This window comes from Geotrypetes seraphini, chromosome 10 (genome assembly GCF_902459505.1).
Source record: "Geotrypetes seraphini chromosome 10, aGeoSer1.1, whole genome shotgun sequence".
Lineage (NCBI taxonomy): Eukaryota > Metazoa > Chordata > Amphibia > Gymnophiona > Dermophiidae > Geotrypetes > Geotrypetes seraphini.
The window spans coordinates 48,833,397-48,859,452 of record NC_047093.1 but is presented as its reverse complement, the minus strand read 5'-3'; the positions used below and the strand labels follow the sequence as shown (position 1 = coordinate 48,859,452).

General features: G+C 39.3%; 1 protein-coding gene across 4 annotated transcripts in view; it reads right to left on the bottom strand.

Moving 5' to 3' along the window:
- TTC16 (tetratricopeptide repeat domain 16) overlaps positions 1 to 26,056 on the bottom strand; it is a 47,209-nt gene that overhangs the window by 19,571 nt on the left and 1,582 nt on the right. For 3 of the 4 annotated variants that reach the window (XR_004540776.1, XM_033960066.1, XM_033960065.1), the window contains exons 2-7: positions 25,054 to 25,181; positions 24,795 to 24,970; positions 18,257 to 18,347; positions 17,964 to 18,107; positions 17,400 to 17,500; positions 10,448 to 10,577 (exon numbers count right to left, since the gene is read on the bottom strand). Coding sequence is in view for 3 of the 4 variants with exons in the window: in XM_033960066.1 (XP_033815957.1) it covers positions 10,448 to 10,577; positions 17,400 to 17,500; positions 17,964 to 18,107; positions 18,257 to 18,347; positions 24,795 to 24,970; positions 25,054 to 25,098 (687 nt within the window). In the remaining variant the exon portion in view is untranslated. The remainder of the gene's footprint in view (positions 1 to 10,447; positions 10,578 to 17,399; positions 17,501 to 17,963; positions 18,108 to 18,256; positions 18,348 to 24,794; positions 24,971 to 25,053; positions 25,182 to 26,056) is intronic. The other variant, XM_033960067.1, reaches the window with a different exon arrangement.

Below are 26,056 nucleotides of genomic sequence, written 5' to 3'. Positions count from 1 at the left end.
TAATTGATTAAAACAGGAAGCAGTACAACTAAATTGTCATTTCTCTCAATGGAGAAAAATGATGCACACCAGGGGATTTTAACTTATTTATAAACAATCTGGAAAAGAAAGCAACAAGCATGTGATCAAATTTTCTGAGGACCCAAAATTATTCAAAGTACTTAACTTATGAGCCACGTGTGCCAAACTGCAGGAGGACCTTGTGAGACAGACTGGGCATTTAAATGTGGACAAGTGATGCACATAGCGGGAAAATGTTAATAGCTGTGCAATGCTAAGTTCCATATCTGTGTGAGGCGGTGGTTGCAAAAGCAAATATGTTAGAAATGATAAGGGAAGGAATGGAGATTAATGCATGAATTTAGCATATTACAGATTGTCATAATGCTTCTGTATCAATCCATAGTGCAACTACACAAGTATTATGTGCACTTCTGTTCACCCTGTCTTAAAAAACCAGACATAGCAGAACTAGAAAATATTCTGAGAACGGCAATCAAAATGATGAAGATGAAATAGCTCCCCTACAAGGACTAAAGCCCTAATTTCTTATCCCTGGGTAAGAGCAAGAAGGATTAGGGAAGGAATTTTGAATTTAGCTCATGCTTTTTTCAGTCATAGCTCAAGGCAAGTTACATTCAAGTATTATAGGCATTTTCCTATTCTTAGATGTTACAATCTAACCCCCTCTAATTCTAGAAAATTGACTAACATGCAAATTATAAAATGTCAGGATGCCAAAGTCCACATCGTTCCTGATTTCGCTAAAACAACGGCAGATAAAAGGAAAAAATTTCTAGACATGAGGCCGAAGTTAAGAGAAATCGGAGCTAGATTTGGCCTGATATACCCTGCGATTATGAAAATAACTATTGACAACAAAACTATGAGCTTTGATGAACCTGTGAAGTTGGAAATGTTTTTAAATCAAAGGGAGCAGCCGATGTCAATTTAATTTGACTTATTCACTTCCTGGAGTTGGAGTTGATTCTTCTTGGTTTTTATTTGATTTTATTTGTTATTCATCTTTAATATATTTGAGAATCTGCTAACTGACAGTTTGGCTCTGTTTATTTTGAATGGACACTGTGAAATGGAATGTTGATGAAAAAGGCAGTTTGTTTCTCTGTGAGCCTTTAATATCTCTTTCTCAAAGGATGACTTTTAAAGTTGAAATGATTTGTTCCTTTGCTGTTACATATCTTAATAAGATATTAGAATCTCTGATATATGTTATTGCAATATATTCATGAAGATAAGATATTAATATACAGAGCTTATAGTGGCAGATTTAGATCATAGGTTATGATGAGTTAATGGAGGTTTTGATAAAAATTCAGTACAAAAGATTTCAGTTAGCAAAGATTTTCAAGGGACTCTAGTTTAAGGTTTAGTAGGCTTCTTTGAGAATATTTAAGGGGAATATATGTATTTAAAAATAAATAATAACAATAATTTAAAAAAAAAAGGAAAATATATTATTAATGCTTAATTTTCATTTATAGGTTTCTTACAAGTCTGATACTTTTAGCAGACAGAGTTTTACATTCTTTTTTATCATTTATAATGTGAGTGGAAGATCTTTATTTAGTTTCTTATTTTGATTTTTTAATATTTTGAGAATATTACATAAATTATTTATAAAAATACATATGATTATTACATACAATATTGTTTTATAATTGAAGTCTGTATAGAGCTTTTAGTTTAGCTTTACTTGGTCTTGTATGTGCAGTTCCAGGTTTTATCAGCCAATATTAAGGGTGGGAGAGGGAGGGATGGGAGGGGGGTTAAAGGGATTTGATAATTGGGGTAGAGATGTTGGATTGGGAGATATCAATGAAGGTGGTGTTTATTCATTTCAAATGATTTCAGTTTTTTGTTCAGATATAATAATTGGAAGAACTTTTGTAAAAATTATTTGGATTGATGGAGATTAAAATTTTTTCACTCAATGTTAATGGCCTTAATCACCCAGTAAAGAGAAAAAAAATGTTAGCATTTTTAAAAAGGCAACAGGCTGATGTGTATTATATTCAAGAGACACATTTATCAGTGGTTGAATCCAAAAAGCTAGAAGATAATTGGGTGAAACACTGTTTTTTCGCTCCCGCAATAGGGAAAAAGGCAGGAGTGGCTATATTAGTGAACACAAAATGTTTAGCTTCATTTAAAATGATAGATTTTGATCCTTTAGGGAGATGGATACGAGCGGAAATGAGAATGGGAAATAATACTTTGACTTTATTAAATATCTATGCCCCGAACTCGAATCAAAATGATTTTTTTATTAATATACAAAAATTAATACTCCCACTGGCTGCTTCTAATTTAATAGTAGCTGGAGATTTTAATGCTGTTATGGATCCTTTTTTGGATAAAAAACCAAGCAAAAATATAAAATCATTAGGGTTAGATAATTTGGTGAATACTTGTAATTTGAAAGATATATGGCGTATTCTTCATTTTAATGATCAGGAGTTCTCTTTTTGCTCACCAGTTCATAAATCTTTTTCAAGAATTGATTACATATTGGTATCAAATTCCATAGTGCAACAAGTGACACAAGCTTCCATTGATCCAATTATTTTGTCTGATCATGGAGGAGTGTGGATTACACTTACACTAGATAATAATGAATACAATAGATCATTATGGAGGTTTGATAATACATTGGTTTCAGATTCAACTTTTCTTGAAGAAATTAAGTTAAAAATTTTGGAATTTTTCCAAATAAATACCTCAGCAGATATTAATGCGGAAATCTTATGGGATGCATTTAAAGCTACTATAAGAGGTAATATTATTTCTTATTCTGCGTATATTAAAAAACAACTTATTAAACAATTTTCAGATTTGGAAAAAGAAATTAAACTACTGGAATCCAAATTAATAGATGATTGGAATCACGAAAATTTGCAAACTTTATTAAAGGCTAAAGGCAAATATAATGAAATTTCTTCAAAAATGGCAAGGAAAGATTTGTTTTCTCTGCAAACCTTGTATTATGGAAAATCTAATAAGGCAGGAAGTTTACTTGCAAATTATCTTAAAGCAAAAAAAGAGAAGAATAAAAATAAGTGCAATAAAAGATGAGAAAGGAAATATGCATAATCAAACTAATAACATTTTAAATCAATTTTTGGCTTTTTACAAAGAGTTGTATTCTTCCGAGTCTTCTATTGATAAAGTTCAAAAAGGTATGGAATTTTTAAATCTTCTTGAGGGTCCAAAGCTTCCTGATCATATAAAAAGAAGTTTAGAAGAACCTATATCATTAAAAGAATTAGAAACAGCATTGAAGTCTCTTAGAGTTGGATCCGCTCCAGGTGGGGATGGTTTTACTGTGGAATTCTATAAAACATTTCAAAATTCTTTATTACCCTATTTACTAAATTTATATCAGTTTCAACTTAATAAAGGTTGTATTAAAAGTACTATGGCAGAATCTATGGTGATTGTTTTGCCAAAGCCAAATAAAGATCCCACTATGGTTTCAAATTACAGGCCAATATCATTAATTAATGTTGATGGAAAATTAATGGCTAAAACACTGGCATTAAGATTGGCAAAGGCTCTTCCTTACATAATTGATGTACATCAAACAGGTTTCATTGCTAACAAACATTCTTCTAACAATACAAGATTGACATTTCATACATTAAATTTAACTAAAATGATGAATGAACCAGCTTTTGCTCTTTCATTAGATGCAGAAAAAGCTTTTGATAGGGTAGAATGGTCATTCATGTATCAGACTTTGGATTGGTTTGGTGTGGGTCCTGGTTTTGTTCAAATGATTAAAACTTTGTATAGCTCCCCTATGGCAAGATTATACATTAATAATAATTTATCTGAGAGTTTTAAATTACATAGAGGAGTTAGACAAGGATGTCCATTATCTCCTTTGCTGTTTGATATTGTTTTAGAACCCTTATTGATAGCTATTAATCAGACAAGGGAGATACAGGGTATTCCCTTGAAAGAATGGGAATACAAATTATCTGCTTATGCGGATGATATTTTATTATATTTGCGCAATCCAGGTTCATCTATACCATGTTTGTTAGAATTGATTGAAAGATTTGGAATGTTTTCAGGATATAAAATCAATTGGAATAAATCTGAAATTCTTTCGCTTAATGTGCATTGCATAAAATCTATGTTTGATTCATTTCCTTTTGTATGGAAAGAGGATGGATTAAAATATTTAGGAATTTGGATTAAAAATTCAATAGAAGATACAGTAAAAGAAAATGAAAAACTTTTATTAAAAAAAGGTTTCGGAATTATGTGAACAATGGAACCCATTACATATATCTTGGTGGGGAAGAGTTCAAACCATAAAAATGATGATATTGCCTGTGGTTTGCTATCAAATGTGTATGATTCCGGTATTTTTTCAGAACTCTTTTTATAAAAAATTGAATGCAATAATTATTAAGTTTGTTTGGCTTGGCAAAACACCTAGAATTGCTTTGGTATCTTTACAGAAATCAATTAAGGAGGGTGGGGTAAATTTCCCAAATTTCTATAGGTATCATCAGGCCTATATTTTACGTCAAGGTATGTATTGGGTCCTCCCAGATCTCATTGAATACACTCCAGATTGGTTATACTTGGAATGGCGACTCCTGTCTCCTTTACATCTTTGTCACATTCTCAGTATCAAGATGCCCAGATTGTATAAAGAAAATAAACTTTTATTAGATACATGGAAAACTCTAAGATATGTAAGTAATTTAACTGAAATTCCTATTAGTAAATCGACAAATCAATCTATATGGCTAAACTCCAAGATTCAGATTGGCGGAACTAAGATTGTCTGGAGGCATTGGTTAAATGCAGGAATACGAACTTTAAATGATGTTATTTCAAATGGAAAAATGCTTGAGTTTACACAATTGCAAAATAAATTTGGACTGAATAAATCACAATTTTATAAATGGTTGCAATTGAAGCAGGCCATTCAGGCAGGGTTCCCTGAATGGAAAACTTTAAATTTTCAATACAGCATGGAATTTTTATGCTTCCAGGCAGATTTTCTGGGTCACCAGGCCGCACAGTGGTATAAAGTTATTAGTGAATTGGTTAATAAAAAACCTAAAAATGGTCTTAGGGATATTTGGAGCATTGAGATTAATCATCAAATTTTGGCATCTCAATGGCCACAAATTTGGTCTTGGAGAATAAGATGTACACTGTCAGCATCTATGAGACAAACTTGGTTTTTTCTTTTGCATAGAGCATTTTGGACCCCTGTTAGATTACAAAAATTAAATAGTTCAATGTCTAATAGATGCTGGCATTGTAAGCTTGAAGTAGGGACTTTGGATCATCTTTTATTTTTCTGTCCCTATATATTAGCCTTTTGGAATTCGATCTGGGATCAAATAAATTCTTTATTAGATAATCCTGTAGCATTAACTTATGATACTGTGATATTTGGCATATCTATGAGGAAAAAGAGTCAGATATCGGCAAGTAATAACAAACTTTTATTGATTATGACAGGAGTTGCCATGCAACATATTACTACAAATTGGAAAGATCACACAAGACTTAATTTTAATTTCTGGTGGAATTCACTATGTCACATATATAGAATGGAACGTTCAATAGCAATACAAAATGGAAATTATAAAAGGTTTAATGAAATATGGGGGCCATTGACATTGTTTTGTAATGAATAAACACCATTTTATTAACATTATTTATGATTGGAAGGGAAAGGGGAGGGTTTATATAAATGAAAAAAAATAAATAAATAAAAATGTAAAAAAAAAGAAATATGACAAAGATTGATTCAATTAAATAATTGTACGGAAAGGGAGGGGGGAAGAAGGGTTTAGATATATATACCTTTGTTATGATCTTGATAGATTTATCAAGTGATGTTAGTAAATCTATGTATTACTTATATTGTACACTTGTTGAAAGTTTAAAAATGAATAAAGAATTATAAAAAAAAAAAAATTTAATTTTGCTGACGAAAAAAAAAAAAAAAAAAAAAAAAAGAAAGTCATGGGATAGGAGGCAATGTCCTATTGTGGATTGGTAATTGATTAAAACAGGAAGCAGTACAACTAAATTGTCATTTCTCTCAATGGAGAAAAATGATGCACACCAGGGGATTTTAACTTATTTATAAACAATCTGGAAAAGAAAGCAACAAGCATGTGATCAAATTTTCTGAGGACCCAAAATTATTCAAAGTACTTAACTTATGAGCCACGTGTGCCAAACTGCAGGAGGACCTTGTGAGACAGACTGGGCATTTAAATGTGGACAAGTGATGCACATAGCGGGAAAATGTTAATAGCTGTGCAATGCTAAGTTCCATATCTGTGTGAGGCGGTGGTTGCAAAAGCAAATATGTTAGAAATGATAAGGGAAGGAATGGAGATTAATGCATGAATTTAGCATATTACAGATTGTCATAATGCTTCTGTATCAATCCATAGTGCAACTACACAAGTATTATGTGCACTTCTGTTCACCCTGTCTTAAAAAACCAGACATTGCCGTTCTCAGAATATTTTCTAGTTCTGCTATCAAAATGATGAAGATGAAATAGCTCCCCTACAAGGACTAAAGCCCTAATTTCTTATCCCTGGGTAAGAGCAAGAAGGATTAGGGAAGGAATTTTGAATTTAGCTCATGCTTTTTTCAGTCATAGCTCAAGGCAAGTTACATTCAAGTATTATAGGCATTTTCCTATTCTTAGATGTTACAATCTAACCCCCTCTAATTCTAGAAAATTGACTAACATGCAAATTATAAAATAAGATCAGTTGCACACATAATTTAATAATGAGCTGATAATTGCTGTAAACAAACAATAACCTATCCCCCCCTTTTACAAAAGCATAGAAATACCTTGTCCCAACAGCCCACCTTCAAACTCCACTGGAGGGGATGCATTTTCTTTTTTTTGTCTATTGAGAAATACCTTGTCCTTTAAGCATTTGGCTCTTTCTCCCACCCCCATCCACTTTCCCCTTTCCTGAGCCTGGAGAAAGAGGCAGAGTGGCAGAAAAAAATATTAGCCTTTGGGTCTTACATTGAAGAACACTTCTGTAGAGCACAGGTGCTAATTTAACCAAGGGCTAACACACTAACTCCTATTAAACTGTGCTAGCAGTTTTTATTGCGGTGAGCCGCGCTGAATGGCCTGATCTGCTCCTGACGCTCATAGAGTTCCTATGAGCTATGGGAGCAGCGTGGGCCATTCAGCGCGGCACTCTGCACTAAAAACTGCTAGCGCAGTTTAATAGAAGAGGGGGTAAGTTCTGTAATTGGTCTGCAAGTGTCAGGACTATGCCTCTGCACTCTCCCCCTCAGAAAAGTTAAAGGAGGCAGGTCTGCTTGGAGCACCTTGTAGTAAATAGACACTCTCAGAGCCACATCACTTCCCAACAAAAATACCTCCTCCACCTGCTCAATCTATCTTCTGCAAGAGTCTCAGCAGATAAGGAGGAAGGTAAATTTGCAAATATGAGAAATGATCATATAAATAGATAATAATCCTGAAGATAACCAAAAGTAAAAGCTATAACCTCAGGATCTACATATGTTTTTAACCCTTTCAGGACCATAAGGATCGTAGGCCAATTTTTGTGGTTTTGACGACATTTTTATGGTAAAAAGGGCTTGCAGATGCCAAAAAATTGATTTTTTTTGTGAAATATCATTATTTTTATTTAAAAAAATCACACTTCTGGCTTATGGACAGTGTGGCAAGTGAATCTTCTCGTCAATCTAGCAACGACGCTAATGAATGAATGTCGGAACCAGTTTGTTTACATAAAGGCAGTATCATATGGAATCCGTACATATCAAATTTAGAACTGTAGACTATCCCAATCAAAATTTATAGGATTTTAAAGTTATGGGACAAATATGTCCCTTGGTCCTGAAAGGGTTAACAGCTTAATTCCCTTAAATACACAATTCTGAAAAGATGCATTAGACAAACCTGCAGGGAAATCAAAATACACCTACTATGCTAACCATGCTGTAAGCCCTATTCTTGGTTTTACAAAGCCATACACACACCCTCCGAAAAGGGACCACCAAACAGCTATTTTTATATGCTTAGGTGAAGACCCATGAGCTGTTTGTAAAAACATAACCAGGGAATAATGGGGCAAGCTTCAGCCAATCATTTACTCAGTTTACGGATTACTTTGCTTCATTCCATGAAATCTGAGCTGGTCTGGTGGACAAAAAGGAAGGAAAATTTGGCTTCACCTGCTAATTTTCATTCCTTGAGTCCAGACCAGTCCAAAAGGCCCACACAGTAACCTAATGTTTAGCCTTTCAGTTTGATTCATAGCTTTGCCCGAGTATGGTGAAGCACTGGAATATTCTCAGGGTTCTCTTAAGTAAGGATGGTTCCTGTTAAGAAATTTAGATTTCCTTCTCCCATTAATTTTGGTAACTAAGGGGTTTTTTTTGTTAATATTTGCTTTGTTACAGGAAAATTGGCGGGCTGGTGTTGCACAGTGCCTCTAATAAGGCAGATCTCATAGCTCATACATCTCCATCTGCTGGCTGAGAGGCATAATTTATGATTTCTGAGCTGGTTTGGTTAGAATCAAGGAAAGAAAATTAGCAATAAAATTTTTCTATTTTATCCTTAAACATACAATATCAGTAGCCAATAAGAGTACCAAAAAAAGAAACAATTCAAACTCTAAAAACATAACTCAAAAGAAGGTACTTTTTCTGCTCCTGTAGGTACCCACTCGTCCACCTCTTTCTATTCTGTTTCTGCTCTCTTAACTACTCTGCTACCCAATCCTTCTCTTTTGGTTCCATGGATTTCTTTCAACAAGAACCTACAAGGTGTTCAAAGACGATACTACCTCCTACAGCTGGGACAACCCCTGTGGAGTCCCACAAGGCTCCCCCCTGTCCCCCACCCTATTTAACATCTACCTTGTCTCCCTAGGAAATCTCCTACAAAGCTTAAAGCTCAAATTTTTCATCTACGCAGACGACATCACAATAATCATTCCGCTCTCTTACTTTACCTCAGAGTTTCTAAATTCGCTATCTTTCACCCTAAATCAGATCGAACTTTGGATGTCAGCGTTTAGACTAAAGCTAAACCCAGAAAAAACCAAACTCTTCTTAGCATCCCCAAATGACAAAATTAAGGAAACCACGATACACATCAATGGTCTTGACTATTCTATTGAGCAATCACTAAAAATACTAGGTGTCACTTTAGACAAGCATCTCACACTGGAGAAACACACCGACCTAGTATTTAAGAAAAGCATCTCGGTGCTCTGGAAACTCCGCACCATTAAAAAATACTTTGATGACGCCTCCTTTCGTCTGCTGGTCCAATCTTCCATTCTTAGTGTCCTGGACTACTGTAACATCATTTATCTAGGCGCCTTCAAGAAAATCACCAGAAAGCTGAGACTGGTCCAAAATACCGCCATCCGCCTTATCTTTGGCCTGAAGAAATGGGATCACATATCCCCTTTCTACCACAAGCTGCACTGGCTGCCATTCGAATCCAGAGTCCTATTTAAGTTCTCTTGCATCTGCTACAAAACCGTTTCTGGTATGTCACCAGCCTATCTTTACCCCCACTTCAACCTGAACTATAATAAGAAGAGCCCCCGCAGAACAACTCTATTCGCTTTTCCCTCACTGAAATCGTGTCACCTTAAAAGATTCCTCGAACGAACCTTCTCTTTCCAAGCGGCCAAACTAAACTCATGGCTCGCCCAAATCATACTTGACAGCTATTCATACCTCCCCTTCAGAAAAAAGCTCAAAACTCTACTTTTTAACGGACCAAATCCCTAACGCTCCCCTCTCCACCTTAGAAAACTGATGAAACCCCTCCTTTGCAACAGACCTATCCCTTAGCCCCCCCTTCCCCCATCTAAACCCTCCTCTCCCCTCTCCCCCCCCTTACTTTCCCACCCCCCCCTCCAAGTTGGTTACCCCCCCCCTGTTTCCATCTAATATGCTCTTATCTAATTTCCTCTCTTAAACTCTATTGTATCCTACTGCAGCACACTGTATGTATCCCGTATTGTATCCTACTGCAGCACACTGTATGTATCCCGTATTTAGCCCTTCCCCCTCCTAAATCGTTTATGTAAACGAGTTCGTCCCCACGATTGCCTTGTTATGTTCTTCTTTTTTTCGAATCGCACTGTATGTAATTCATCTACCTGTTGTGAACCGCCTTGAACTCCCTGGGTATGGCGGTATACAAAATAAAATATTATTATTATTATTATTATTGTTGTGCTGTTTCTGCTGCTGTGGTTACTCCACTATACTCTTTCTCCTCTCTTTGAACTTTCTCTGCTACTGGAATTACCCTGTTATCTCATCTTCCTCTCTGTGCAACCTCTGCTGCTTTTTCCTCATGCAGTCTAGCCTCCTTGTTCTCTCTGCTGAATCCCCTTACCTGCTGGTAGTGATCATGCAATCGTGCTCTCAGCACATACAGATCTGCATTCTCCTTTTCCTCCTGCAACTGCATGTGGATCAGCCGAAGACAATCCCCGTGTCTATCCAGAGCAGCCAGGCAGGCAATACTGCAGACAGACAGGATAGTAAATATAATTGGAAGAGACATGGAAAGGCCAATAGGGAGGTGGACAGCTAAAAGGGTATATGGGATATGAATATTAAAAAATTAGAAGGTGAATTATAAAAAATAAATTGGGTTCTTACCTTAATAATATCTTTTCTAGTAGATAGGGATGGTATCCTGATCCATAGGGCTATCTATCTGCTGGTGAGCATACTGCAGATGATGTTAATCACAACTTTTCAACTCCTCTTCCTTCTCCACAGTCTGTGCTGCCTCCTTCAGTCCGTACCAAATATGACAATCCTACAAAAGAAGAAAGGAGAAGGAGGGATACGGAGAATTCCCCGAAACCAAGTGTCTGATCTGCTCAGATGAAGTTAAAACAATCAATGAAGAAACAGTAATGTAGTTAAAACATTAACAAGCCTCTGAGAGGAACAATGAAACCAAGTTAATACAAGTTAAGCAAGAACTATAAATAGGCTGAGCATTTATGGAGCTCAATCATTCCTCCCGCATAATCCTATGAGACACAGTCCCTTCCTAATCCAATAGTATGACTGACATTAAAATCTTAGCTATGGCGCTAACCATTAAGCTTGAGTCAGAAAGCAGGCGCATCAGATAAATTGGTGGGGGGGGGGGGTTCAGCATACCATCCCCATCTACTGGAAAAATTATTATCAAGGTAAGAACCTAATCTCTTTTTCCAGTGCAATAGGGATGGTATACCAAACCATAGGGATTTACCTAAGCAGTCCCCAAACAAATTTGGCAGAGGACCAGGTTGCTGATCTACAAATCTTTCAGGGTGAAATTGACTGAGTTTCTGCCCAAGAAGAGATCACCCCTCTTGTTGAATGCATCTTCAACGAGATCGGTTGCAGCAAACAGAAGCCTATGGGGCTCATAATAAAAAAAAGTCCAAAAGGGGGCCTAAATCAGTACTTGGACGATCAAAAAGCCAGATCGTTCAAGTACCGATAATCAAAGCTGGTTTTAGACGTATCTAAAACCAGCTTAGGCCTTTCCCCTGCCTCTAAACGCCTAGAGTGAAAAGGAGAAATTAGGTTCTCACCTGCTAATTTTCTTTCTGTTAGCTTGTAGACTGGTATTGTCCTTATGAATGGATTATATACCTCACTGCTACAAGCAGGTGGAGACTGAGCACAAACTTGTATATTACTATAGCTTCCTCTCTTGCAATCCAGTCTGCCAAATAGCCAAGACTCCAACTGAAACAGTATAATACACTCTGAACAGGAGTGGAAAAAACAACAAATACTTATAAACTACTGTTGGAACATGTGTAGAACTGAATCCTGGTATAGAAAACATTCCCACAGCTGAATCCTGGTATAGAAAACATTCCCACAGCTCACCAGCTAAGCCAGCTGAGCCATAGCCGCTGTTCCTACTTCTCCCCGGCCCTAGAAAAATTCTAGAACCCACAGAAAAACCAAAATCTGCACGCGATCAAAACAAAAACCTGCAATCACCGCACAAAGACAGACAGGGTGGGGGACTATACCAGTCTACAAGCTAACAAAAAGAAAATTAGCAAGTAAGAACCTAATTTCTCCTTCTGTATCGCTTGGTAGACTGGTATAGTCCTTATGAATGGGACGTCCAAAGCAGTACCCCCGAAGGGCCAAAACCGAGAACGCGTTCACCAAATACCGCATCCTGATGCACTTGAACATCCACACGTAGTGTCTTACAAAGAAAAGCAGAGAAGACCAAATTGTAGCCTTGCAAATAACCACTGGAGACACTAGAGAAGACTCAGCCCAAGAAATTTCAACTTGACTTAACTCATATGAGGATAGATTAAAAACTATTTGTTCCTGGTCCTTCAGACCTAAATAAATGCATTAGTCCTCTGGAGTTTCCAACTGGTCATCATAAATGTGATAAGTGTTCCATTTGTCAGGTCACCCTGGAACTCAATGATATTTTTGTACATCTGTGCACAGGGCAAACTTTTAAGTTAAAACATCTAACTACCTGCACTTCCTCCTTTGTTGTATATGTGTTCATATGTCCTTGTCCTAAACTTTATGTAGGACAAACCACACGTCCATTCAAAACACGTGTTACAGAACACAAGAGCTGTCTTCGCAACAATAGGTTACAGGCTCCTATGGTGACACATTGTTTGGAACATAGCCACACATTCTTTGAACTACGCTGCTGTGCAATTGACCATATTGCAGATAATTTGACCTCCAGACCTCAACGTCTGCTACAAGCAGAGCAATTTTGGATCCATAGGCTAAACAGCGAGGAACCCGTTGGACTAAATATTAGATCTGATTGGAACATTGTTTTTTAGTTTTTGATTTTTGGTTTCAATTTCGTTTCTATACATATATAGATATATAAAAATAAAAATATACATAACAAAGAGAAATCATCAAAAATATACATAAAAAGATTATAAAAATACATAAAAAGTAAAAAGCAAAAAAAGTAAAAGATTAATAAGAAGAAGTATACACCACTTTTTTGGAATTCCCAGTAGGATTTCATTCAAGAACAAACACCGCCTTTTCTGCATCATTATTCTCATTTTTAGTTTTTATTTTTTGAAGAAATTGAAAATTCTGAAACAACCACTACCGGCATTTTTTAGCCGGTCTGTTATTTCCGGTGGTATGTATGTGTACGTCATTGCACCGGCATGATTTAATCTGGTTTGCTAGTCATGCCACCATCTTTGGATCTTTTGAGACGTGAGCGGTGTCCGGATGAGAGGTATGTAGCCGGTTTTACAATGTATGAAGTTATAATGCATACTGGTTTTTTAAATTTAATTTTGATTTGAGTGTTTTGTGTTTCTAGTGTGATCGGACTTGTTACACCCTGAGGCAGCTTGACAGTGAAACGCTGGCCACCGTTGGTTTACCGATCCTTAAAGGAGAAAGCTAAGTCATTATCTTCTTCCAAATCACTCAACTCTGAAAGCAATTTTCAAACACATTGCTAGGACCATCAAAATAGGAGGTTTTGTGCCAGTGAAGTGACCGCCCGAACACCGCTATTCCACCATTGTGGAGGTGGGCGGGCCCCTGTCTGAGGCTTTTTCCTCCGTTAAGATGGTTTCTGCTTGTGTTTCACTATTTATTATACCTTCATTTATTCCTTTTGGTGAAAGTGTTTTTGTGATTATTAGTGGTGTTCACCATATCTGAGTTTTTTTGCTATAAAAGTAAGGGAATCCTTCGCCAGGTACATGCAGCGGGGTGCCCTGGTCACCGGCAACCACTGCCAACAAAACTCCGCCACCTCTCCGGCCTATACAACACTTGCACAGGCCAACCATGAGTACCTTGCGTCTGGAGCACAATGAGCATTTTTTTCCCCCTTAAAAGTGCTCTTTGTGCTGAAAAACGCCCTAGCTGTAATAAAAATGCCGGTTAGATGAGAAAAAAACAATACAAATGGCAGTTTTAAAGGGAATTGAGCCCTTTAGATCAGCACACCTCAGGATTTTTATTTTCACTTAGTCAGAACAGACTCCACGGCTCTCAAAGCTAGAGGGCTGACCAACCAGGGGAGGCCAGGCCACCGGCTGAGGCACCTCTTCAAAAATTGGGGAGGTGGAGGAAGGTACCCAGCATGAGACCTGCCGAGTTAACACCCCTGAGGTCGGACAGATCCCCAAACAGGACCCGTCAAACTCTATCCGGCACAAAAGGGGAACTCAGGAGTTCAAAACAAAATTCCAACAGTGCTAAGAGGGGAGCCAAATTAGTCTTATCACCTGCTTTAATGGAGACTGAGGAAACTGGATTGCAAGAGGGGAAGCTAGTGAGGTATATAACCCATTCGTAAGGATTATACCTGTCTACCAAGCGATACAGAAGAGGCATTTTTAGAGGAGGGGAAAGGGAGGGAGGTGGGCCAACCTAGACTTAGTCGTACAGCAAATATTATCAAAACCTTGAACAGGTTACCTAGTCGGAACTTATACGTTTTGACTTAGACCAAGTCAAAACAGGTATAAGTTCCGAAAAGGGGCTACTGAGCTGATTGCGGCTGCTGCGATCATTTCAGCGGCCCCGGCAACCTACCCACCCCCCACGCAATGATCGCGGCAGGAGATGCTTCATCTCCCCTGCCGCGATAGCGATCCCCGAAATGTTGCGGCACCGAAGGGAAGAGCCAGGCACGTGCCTACAAGCCTTCTCCCGACGTCAATTCTGACATAGGAGAGAAGGTCCGGGCCAGCCAATCCCAGACCTTCTCTTCAATGTCAGAATTGACGTCAGGAGAAGGCTTATGGATATGCGCCTGGCCCTTCCCTTTGTCGCGGCACCAGCGGGGCTTTAAGTAAATATAGTTGGTGAGTGGCGGAGGTGAGAGGACAGACGGGTGGCCCATGTACCGTGCGTTTAGAAACCCTGCCTTACGCTGCAGATAAGGGCAAACTACAGCAGCCTCTGATGCCACAGGCTGGGTTAAAAAGCTAAACGGGCCAGATTTGGCCCACGGGCTGTAGTTTTCCCATGTCTGGCCTATGCTCAAACTCCCGACCAAAGAAATAATACTGAGGGCCTAGAACCCTGAGCTCCACAAGTCTTCAGCAGGCTGGCTATATAGGTCCCCGAGGAATACACCTGCCAGCTGCAGACTTAAATGTCTGCTCTTCTCCAAGCAGGCAGAGCAGTCCCTTTAAGCCAGGATCTTAATTGCAGAAAAATCTGTGAACAAGCCGAAAAATACCCTGCAAAATAATAAAGAAATAAAACAGAGTAGATCAGAAAGACATCTTCATGCTCACTTGAATAAGGAAGAACTGAAGGGAACATCAGAGACCATGGAGGAGGAGTTTAAAAGCTGTGATTGACATCTTCTGCAGTATGCTCGCAAGCAGATGGATTACCCTATTGTTCGGCATACAATCCCTATTGCAATAGAATATCTGTTCATTTCAGAAACCAATGTAAAAAACACATTTTCTAACCAACATAAGGGTATACATTACCTGGACTGCAACATTGAGAGTGTACAAGAAAAGCAAATTCTAAAACAAGTGTCAGAGACCTGGAAATCCCACTTTCAGATCACTGTCATGTCATGTCACTCCTAAGAACTATATCCACTCAATACAATTGCCACAGCAGCAGTTATAGTCTCTGCCAAACAGCTGTATTTCAATATTGATGAAGGGGTATTACTTTTCTCCATATGACTTTATGAAGAAGCTTGGTGACAAAAAGAGAAGCATCTCAAAGAAACTGCTGCCTGACCAGTGTTAAAACAAACAAACCCAAGAACAAATAACCCTGATAACTTGCCTATATCCCATGAACCTCAGAAAAAAAGCTCTCTTTGCTATGATGAAAATACTAAGCTGAGAACTTGCAGAAAATCTGAGACTGACATACCCAGAATAGCCTGGCATGAAGTTTATTACTGTCATGGTATGTAATGTTCGAAACTACACGTACAACAAACAAAACTGTCTTCTATTTTATAACAAATATCTCTCAAGGTGCAAAAGCAAAGAGTTTAAAATAGTTTTAATTTCTTCTCATCACTGCTCTTAGGAAGAACACCAAGTACTGTATATATTCGAATATAAGTCGATCCGAAAGTAGAGACCCCTATTTCCCCCTCAAAAGGAGGGAAAATGGTTGACTCGAATATAAGACGGGTGGCTTAATATTCAAGTACCCTGCCTTGCCAGGATCTGCAAACAGCGCCCCCTCCCTTTCAGGCACTGCACCCAGTCTCCTTCCTTGCCAGGCTCTCCACCCTGTCCCCCCTTCCTGCCCTGTCCATTGTACCTCCTTTCTGCCAATATCCTGCATGCTGCCGCGCCTTCCATATGACTCGTGTACCTGGAATCCCTGGTGGTCCAGAGGTGTAGCAGGCAGGAGCAAGCTTTCCACACTCCTGCCCCAAGATCTGGTGGTTCAGCTGTACCTAGCAGGAGCGCGCTTTGGGCACTGCTGTTCGGTGCAGGAGCCATTCAGGAAGCCGCTCAGCACTGAGCAGCAGCACCCAAAGCATGCTCATGCTCGGTACAGCTGAAGCCAGAACTCAGGGCAGTGACTGGCTCAGCAGTGGGGCAGGAGTGCAAAAAGCTCGCTCCTGTTCACTACACCTCTGGACCACCAGGGATTCCATGTACACGGGTCATACGGAAGACGTGGCGGCATGCAGGATATCGGCAGAGCGGAGGTACAATGGACAGGGCAGGGTAGGGGGATAGGGTTCAGAGCCTGGCAGCCCAGCAGAGGCCTGCAACAAGAGTGGGAGGGCGCTGGCCCAAATATAAACCGAGACCCCCATTTTTGGGCCAATTTTTTTGGGTGGGGTGGGATTATAGCCGACCTCCGCAAAACTAATTTACATGGAAAGTCCGTCCTACATCAGTCGCCGTTTAAAAATTGCTCAATGAATCAGCCAACAGCGACCCACAATTTAGTTTATCTTTCTCCCAGTTGCTTCAACTTGCTGGATCTAGCACTCAGATCCAAAGCAATTAATTAGCCCGGTTTGGGAGTTGCTGGCAGTCCAGGAGGGTGTGCTATGTCAGCTTTTTCTTGCTATGTAGAAAGGAGCTCATAGGCTAAGCAGACTTTATTTCTTCCCAAAACTAACCATACATAGCCATACCTCTGCAGTACTGCCCCTTTTTATTATATGCTATCTTTTCATTAAATCAACTCTGTAATGCAACTGATAAAATATTCCAAAGTATGAGATTAGTATGAGAAAATGATACTGTTATTAAAAAGTGTGTGGAAAGTGGGAGGGTTGGAGGGGAATCTCCCCCACTGAAGTGTATCAAATCAGCCTACCACATTACCTCTGCAGTCGATAGGCTTTATTCCAAGGTTGTATTTCACTGGCCAGAGTGAAGGAATGTAATGCATCCAGATAGGATTCCTGGTCATAGAGGCACTGACCCTAAAAATCCAAACATACAGTGCAAGTGAGATCTGTGACTTCACGGAGACAAATAGCAGGCATGTCAGAGGAAAGGTTCTGTGAATCCAAGTTATGAATAAAGGTAGCTGTGATCCAAAAGATCAAATCAGAAAAAAGCCAAAGGTGTTAGTGTCCCCCATTAATCCTAACATGCATAATGTTTGTAATTCTAAATACACCAGACCTAGATGAATAGATCAAATGGCCTGACAACAGAAATGATGGCTATAAAGACAGTAATCAAGAAAGCTTGGAATAAGTAGAGAGGATTCTTGGTAACCAAGGGATGATCAGAGATCAACCGCAGCAGATATTGCATCAGAAATTAAACTGGAAAACTCAGTTGACCTTATCTGCCACCATAGCACACAAGAATCCAAACATGCAAGAATCCTACAATCCAACATTCAGGGCAAGGGAGGATAGGCATTATTTTGCTCACCTGTAGAAATAGGACAAAAGCTAGTAGCGCAAGATACTCTTCCTTAGGAGTATTAAATGAACATGCCTTCCGCAAGTTCAGTGCTGCAGATTGGAAGTCACAGAGTAGTAAAAAGCCTTCTGCTCTTTTAACATAGAGCTCCACCTAAAAACCCCCAACAAAAATAAAAAAAATAAGGGATCTGCCTTCTGCAATAGATGGGAATAAGAAGCATGGGAGAGAGAGAGGGGAATAGTCTCTAATACAGTGACCTAAGAAATACAGCTGCTGCTGGATACAGTAGTTTTTCCTACCTTCTCAGAGTCTAGTATGATGGCCTTGGAGAAGGAGATAATGGCATTTTCCCCCTCTGCTTGGGAGAGGAAATTCAGCCCTTTATTATATCTATAAGAAAGAAAACAATGTGAAAATGAAGTTTTATCTTGTAGCTACTAATAAGTCTACCACAATCTGTATCTGGATATCATTCCAGAAAGACAACTACCAGGCCAGTGATTCTATAGATCTTTTAAAGTCTACACAAACTATTTAACTTAAATAAAATACTTTTTTTGTCCTTGCACTTAAACTAACTTTTTTCTTAAAGGTCCCTTGGCAACCAGAGGGCATCTGTTGAAACTCAGGGGTGGGAAATTTCATGGTGACACCAGAAAATATTTCTTCACCGAAAGAGTGGTTGATCACTGGAATAGTCTTCCACTAGAGGTAATTGAGGCCAGCAGCGTGTCTGATTTTAAGAAAAAATGGGATTGGCACGTGGGATCTCTTCACGGAGGGAGTTAGGGGGTGGGACCTTGGTATGGGCAGACTAGATGGGCCGTGGCCCTTTTCTGCCGTCAGTTTCTATGTTTCTATATTTTGTGGACACAAATCTTGTAATTACACAGATGAAATGATAATCACTCTTGGGAATTCTGCATCATATAGAATTCCCCACCTGTAAAGAATTTTGCACATGTTCTTTTCCATTTCCCCTCTTTGTCCCTGACGGATCACACAGTAAGAGTACAGTGTACGTCAGCCCTCCTCCTCTGCTGCCCTAGGCCTGACTGCTTATTTGAGCCAAGTGGGCTGCTTACAGTAGCACAATTCAGTCACAATTCAGTAGCACAATACAGTAGCACAATTCAGTCACAATTTAGGGCAGTAGAGGAAGAGAAGGTAACTCATATGCAGCCATTCACATACTCCTCTTTGTGCCATGTAACTATGGCTAGAACAGCAGACAGACTAGGCTACGGTAAGGGGAGAGAGAGGAGATGCCATAGGGGAATGGGGAATATTTAGGGGTGTACCATATGTCTGAGGGACATAAGCTTGATTTGCACCATGGGGGTAGAGGAGACGAAGATGCACAGCTAATCTGACAGTGTCCATAGGGGTGTGGGGAGCTCAAGGATGTGCCTTGATGTGGGGGCATGTGGCTGGGAAGAAAGAAGTATTGGGGGTTTGAGCATCCAGAGCAGGGGGAGAGTATGTTGTAGAAAGAGAAAGATGGAGAGGTGGAGGTATACGTGTGGGAGGGGAGAGACCTTGTGGCCAGAGAGAATTAGGGTTTTTGCTATGAGTTAGCTGGATAGAGGGAAATTAGGAGAGAAAACTGTGTTTGGAATGAGAGTGAGAACTGAGAACCCGAGGAGGTCGTAAAAGGAGACCAGGATGAAAATCTGGTCCAACTAGAGGTGAGCAAGGCGGATGTCCTCAGGCAGATAGACAGGCTAAAGAGCGACAAATCGCCAGGTCCGGATGGCATTCACCCAAGGGTACTCAAGGAACTAAGGAACGAAATAGCTGAGCCACTTCGACAAATATGCAACCTATCCTTAAAAACTGGAGAGATTCCGGAAGACTGGAAAATAGCAAATGTCACGCCCATCTTCAAGAAAGGCTCAAGGGGAGACCCAGGAAACTACAGGCTGGTGAGCTTGACCTCGGTCCCGGGAAAGATGATGGAAGCGCTGATTAAAGACAGCATCTGGGAACACATCGAAAACACTGGGCAGCTAAAGCCGAGCCAGCATGGCTTCTGCAAGGGCAGGTCATGCCTCACAAACTTATTATACTTCTTTGAGGAGGTAAACAGCCAGGTGGATAAAGGGGAATCTATAGACATCATTTACCTTGACTTCCAAAAAGCCTTCGACAAGGTACCACACGAAAGACTGCTAAGGAAGCTATGGAACCACGGGGTGCAAGGGGAGGTCCACCGATGGATCAAAAATTGGCTGGCGGACAGGAAACAGAGGGTTGGAATAAAGGGCCATTACTCAGACTGGCAATGGGTCACGAGCGGAGTTCCGCAGGGGTCGGTGCTGGGACCGCTTCTGTTCAATATATTTATCAACGATCTGGAGGCAGGAACAAAATGTGAGGTTATTAAATTTGCGGATGACACCAAACTATACAGCAGGGTTGAAAACATGGAGGACTGCAAAGATCTCCAAAAAGATCTGACAGCGCTGGAAGAGTGGGCCAAAAAGTGGCAAATGAGCTTCAACATAGGGAAATGCAAGGTCATGCATGTAGGGAAAAAGAAACCGATGTTCACTTACAAAATGGGGGGATCACCGCTAGGGGTGAGTAACCTTGAAAGAGATCTGGGAGTGATGGTAGACACATCATTGAAGGCGTCGGCGCAGTGCGCCACAGCCTCAAGGAAGGCAAATAAAATGTTGGGCATCATTAAGAAGGGTATCACGACAAGGACGAAGGAAGTCATCCTGCCATTGTATCGTGCTAGCTAGCTAGTAAAATACTTAACCAGACTAAATCCCTAAACTTAAAATTAGGCCTGCTCAACACTAGATCACTCAAATCCAAACATCATCTTATCAAAGACGCCATTCTCCAACAAAACTTACACATTCTTTGCATTACCGAAACTTGGCTATCTGATGGAGAGGAAGCCTATCTTTCCTTTTGCTGTCCCCCTAATTACGATTTTTTATGGAACCACCGTCATAAACGCAAAGGCGGAGGTTTAGCCATAATCTTTCTCAAAAATTTAATAAAATCTCAGGATCAATCTGTTAACAATTCCACTATTGAATATCTCCACTTCAAATTAAATTCCACAAATAAAACTGACTTTCTCTTACTATATCTTCCCCCTCCAATAGACTATTCAAAATTATCCTCACTTCATAATTTACTCTTCGAATTTTGCTCAACTGCTAACTGCCCAATCATACTGGGTGACTTTAACATCCATTTTGATAACCATAATAACCCACAAACCTTAGAAACTATCAAACTTTTTAATGACCTAGATCTGCAAATATTGATTCATGATCGCACTCACCAGGCTAAACATATTTTAGATATGATTCTAATTCCTTCTTCTGAATCAATATCCTATTCCACTCCGAATATTCATTCAATTCCCTGGTCCGATCATTGCCTAATCTCTTTAAATCTTCACTTCCCCAAACAAATGATATCAAACTATTCTTCCAAAACCAAAACATATTCATACAGGGACTTTTCTCAATTAGAAAATTCAGACATCTCATCAAAATTTAGCCCTTCAACCATCATTCCATCATTTGAAACAATTGACGATCAACTTTCTTATTGGAATTCAAACCTAGAATCCATACTAAATACTAAAACACCACTAGTTACTAAAACTGTAATCAACAAAAAACCTAAAAATCCGTGGTATTCCAAAAAGCTATCTTTAATCAAGACTCAACTTCGTGCTGCAGAAAGGAAATGGCGCTCTTCAAAATCCCTCACCAACCTTCAAAAATTTAAAGACACCTCTCTCTACTATAAACAAGAAATTACCCAAGCAAAAAAATCTTTCTACAATAACAAAATTCAAAAGGCAAAAAACACTTCTGTCCTGTTTAATATTTTAAAATCATTTAACCCAGAAAAAAATAAAAATATGCCAAATCAAACATCATTACTGACAGCTCAAGAATTAGCTGACTATTTCTGCCAAAAAATATCAACAATAAGACAAACATTCTCGACCAATACATTAATCTCTCCGGGCTTCGAAAACCTATCTACAATTAACTCTATTCCAACAGCCAAATGCATAAATTTCAAAATTCCAACAATAAACGATATTGAAAGACACCTCAAATCAATCAACCTAAAAGGTTCTCCTACTGAAATTATTCCGCCATTCTATATAAAAAAATATTTCGATTTATTTGGTCCTTTTATTCTATCTCTCATTCAAAAATGTTTATCTTCTGCTACCGTTCCTTCTGCTTGGAAAACTTCTACTGTAATACCAATTTTAAAAAACTTTAAGTCCAGCCAAGATGACTCATCTAATTACCGCCCCATCTCAAATCTTCCATTTCTAATGAAACTGACGGAAAAACTAGTTTTCGAACAACTATCTGATTTCATTGAATCCTCTAATGCGTTACATCCAAACCAAACAGGTTTTCGTAAATATCACAGTACCGAATATTCCATGATTGGTCTTGTCACTAACATCCACTATTTCCTTGACCATCACAAATCTGTAGCTCTCTTTTCCTTAGATCTATCCGCAGCCTTCGATACCATAGATCATGACATTCTTCTCAATCGTCTACAATCACTAGGGGTAGAGGGCCAGGTCTTACAATGGCTAACCTCCTTTTTATCGGATCGCCTCTCTAGAGTTAAATTCAATGAATCCTATTCCGAATTCTTCTCCTCTTCTTCTGGAGTTCCACAAGGATCAATACTTTCTCCTCTTCTATTCAACATTTTCCTATCCCCACTTATCACCATGTCACAATCACTAGGATTTACAACCTTTTCTTATGCAGACGACATTCAGCTAATGCACCCTCTCAATCCAGAAAATACTGCAGAAATAAAAATCATCAATGACAAACTAGAAAAAATTAAAAACTGGCTAAAAAATAACAAACTGGTTCTAAACACTCAAAAAACCAAATCCATGCTTTTCACTTGGAAAAGAGATATATCCCAAAAAATACCATTCACACTTGACAATATTCCTATAGAACCGGTACCTAAGTTAAAAATCCTAGGTGTAACACTTGATGTAGATCTATCTTATCATGATCATATCAGTGTAATAGTCAAATCATGCTTTTACAGACTACGGCTTTTACGTTCAATCTCTACATTCTTAGATGCTAAATCCCTCAATATTTTAATTCACTCACTTATTATTTCCAAACTGGACTACTGCAACTCTCTTCTAATTAATATAACTCAAAAAGAAAATAGACGTCTCCAAATTATCCAAAATACAGCAATCAAACTAATCCATAACGCAAAGAAATTCGACCATGTCACCCCCTTATTAATTAAATCACATTGGCTTCCTATAACCCATAGAATTACGTTTAAAATTTTATTCCTGGTTTACAAAACTTTAACTTTCAATGAACCTCAATATATTGCTAAAATGATTGTCCCACACAAAACTTTACGTTCTCTTAGATCTTCTTCTTCACAATTGCTCAGTCCCCTCATTAAAAGTCATAGGCACTAGGCGAAATGATATATTTTCTGTAAAAGCCCCCACATTGTGGAACTCCCTTCCAAATTTCATTAAAAACGAAACTGACCTCGTTGTTTTTAAGAAAATTTTAAAGACTTACCTATTTCAAGACGCGTTTGACATATGAAATACCACCATTTAGGTCTAATATTCTTTCTAACCCTTTATTACCCGATGTGTTTTCCCTTCGATGTCAATTTCTAACAAAGAACAAGATTGTAACTTTTCCCCTTCCCTCCCACCCCCTCCTGTTCGTCTAATTTTGTTTGTCTTAAGAGTAATTATTGTAAACTAATTGTATTACCACATTCTGATGGTTTTTAATACTGTACATCGCTTAGATGTTATTATAAGCGATTCATCAAATAAAGGTCAAACTTGAAACTTGAACTTGAACTTGCAATGGTGCGCCCGCACCTGGAGTACTGTGTCCAGTACTGGTCGCCGTACCTCAAGAAGGACATGGCGGTACTTGAGAGAGTCCAGAGAAGAGCAACTAAGCTAATAAAGGGTATGGAGGACCTCTCATATACTGACAGACTAAAAAAGCTGGGGCTTTTCTCCCTGGAAAAGCGGAGACTTAGAGGAGACATGATAGAAACCTTCAAGATCATGAAGGGCATAGAAAGAGTAGACAGGGACAGATTTTTCAAATTATGGGGAACCACAAGTACAAGGGGGCACTCAGAGAAATTGAAAGGGGGAAGGTTTAGAACAAACACCAGGAAGTTCTTTTTCACCCAGAGGGTGGTGGATACATGGAACGCGCTACCGGAGGATGTGATAAGCAGGAGCACGCTACAGGGCTTCAAAGAGGGTTTGGATAGGTACCTGAAAGACAAAGGGATTGAGGGGTACAGATAGGAGTAGAGGTAGTTTATAGGGATAGGATTAGAGGCAGTTACAAAATTAGTCAGGGACACTGTTCAGGCAATTAGGCCTGATGGGCCGCCGCGGGAGCGGACCGCTGGGCAGGATGGACCTCTGGTCTGCCTCAGCGGAGGCAATTTCTTATGTTCTTAAGGTAGGGGTGGGATATTTCAGGCCCATAGAGAAGGCAGGCCTTATGTTGGAAGAATTCTGTGCAAAAAAATTACAACTAAAACTATGCAGAATTTTAAAATAGTGTGCATGATTTTTACAATTTTTGTGCAGAATTCAACAAGACTATCCCTAAAGTGATGGATAAATGACGATATCTGTAACGTGATAAATTTGACATTGCCAATATATTCAAAAGCTTTCTCTAAGTATAGAATAAAAGAAACTCCTTATTAAATCAGTCCATACTATTTACTCTGCACAGCCTTTAAGTTTTCGGAGGAACAGAAGGCACAACTCACTGTTGATTAACTTGGGCTTGCACTATTTCTGGTAGTGCTTTTGCTTCTTGCTCAGTTTTCTTGCCATCAGTATGGTAAAATACCACACTTGTCCCAAAGATCCGTTTCTTAGCTTTCTCTCTGGCTTCCTGAAGCTTTTCCTCAGACACTGCAGTGGGAAACAGCCCAATAGTCACCTATATAAAACAAAGTAATTGCATGTCAGCCAATATACTGTATACCAAAGACAAGCAACCTAAACACCAGAAACTCTGCTTACTTTATTTAACTTGGGGGCGAAGACATTTAGATTCTTTATTTCCATCTTGTTAAGGTCCCATCAGAAGAAAACACAGGCCGTCAGAAAGGCATTCAACAAAAGCTTTCAGTGGCAGCCATGAACTGTACCTGTCAGAACATTAAAAGATCTGTCACCTTCCCCAGTGGGCACAAGAACCCTGCTAATACACACTCACCATCTCCAAGCACAGAAAGCTGTGCCCCATTTGTCTTAATACAGGACCTACTTCCCTTTGCCATGTCACAGACAACCTTTCAACTATCCTTCATTCTAAGCCTTCCTTACCAATTGCAGCATAAGGGCTCTCCAACCTCTTTTCCTCAAAGACTGTCTTCTCTGTCACTAAGCTTATCCCATCTTACTCTGTCCCAAGTCTTTCTTAGCTCTATTCAGTCCAGGCTTTCTTCAACTTGCTCCTTCAATTTTCCCTCTCCCCATTCTTCTTTCCATCTTCAGTTCATCCCTGTTCCCTAATCTTCACAGACCTACCAAGTAACAAGTTTAGAGGTAGAATGTGATCAAGTTTACATTTAAATATGCATCCCCAACACACTATGGTATGCACGGGGGACAGAAATCCCACCCGTTCCTGCCAGGAACCTCTCCGTCCCCACCCGTCCCCATCAGGATCCTCTCCGTCCCCACCCATCCCCGCAAGGAATTACCTCCATCCCCGCCCGTCCCCATAAAAAGCAGCAATTACTTCTGACAAGGATCATCAATTCTTCAGTTTCTTTTGTGTTTGCACTGCTGTTTTCCTTGTGGAATCTCTTTGGTGGAACCCTTTTTTTTGTTTTCTGTTCAGGTAATTAACTTATAAACCCCCTCTTTTACTAAGGCTGACGTGTCCATTATATTATATGGACGCACCTTGCTTCCAAAGCCTTCCATCCCCGTGGGAGTCCCGTTGGCCAGAGGGGGGTCCCCGTGAGAGTCCCGTGGGCCAGAGGGGGGTCCCCGTGAGAGTCCCGTGGGCTAGGGG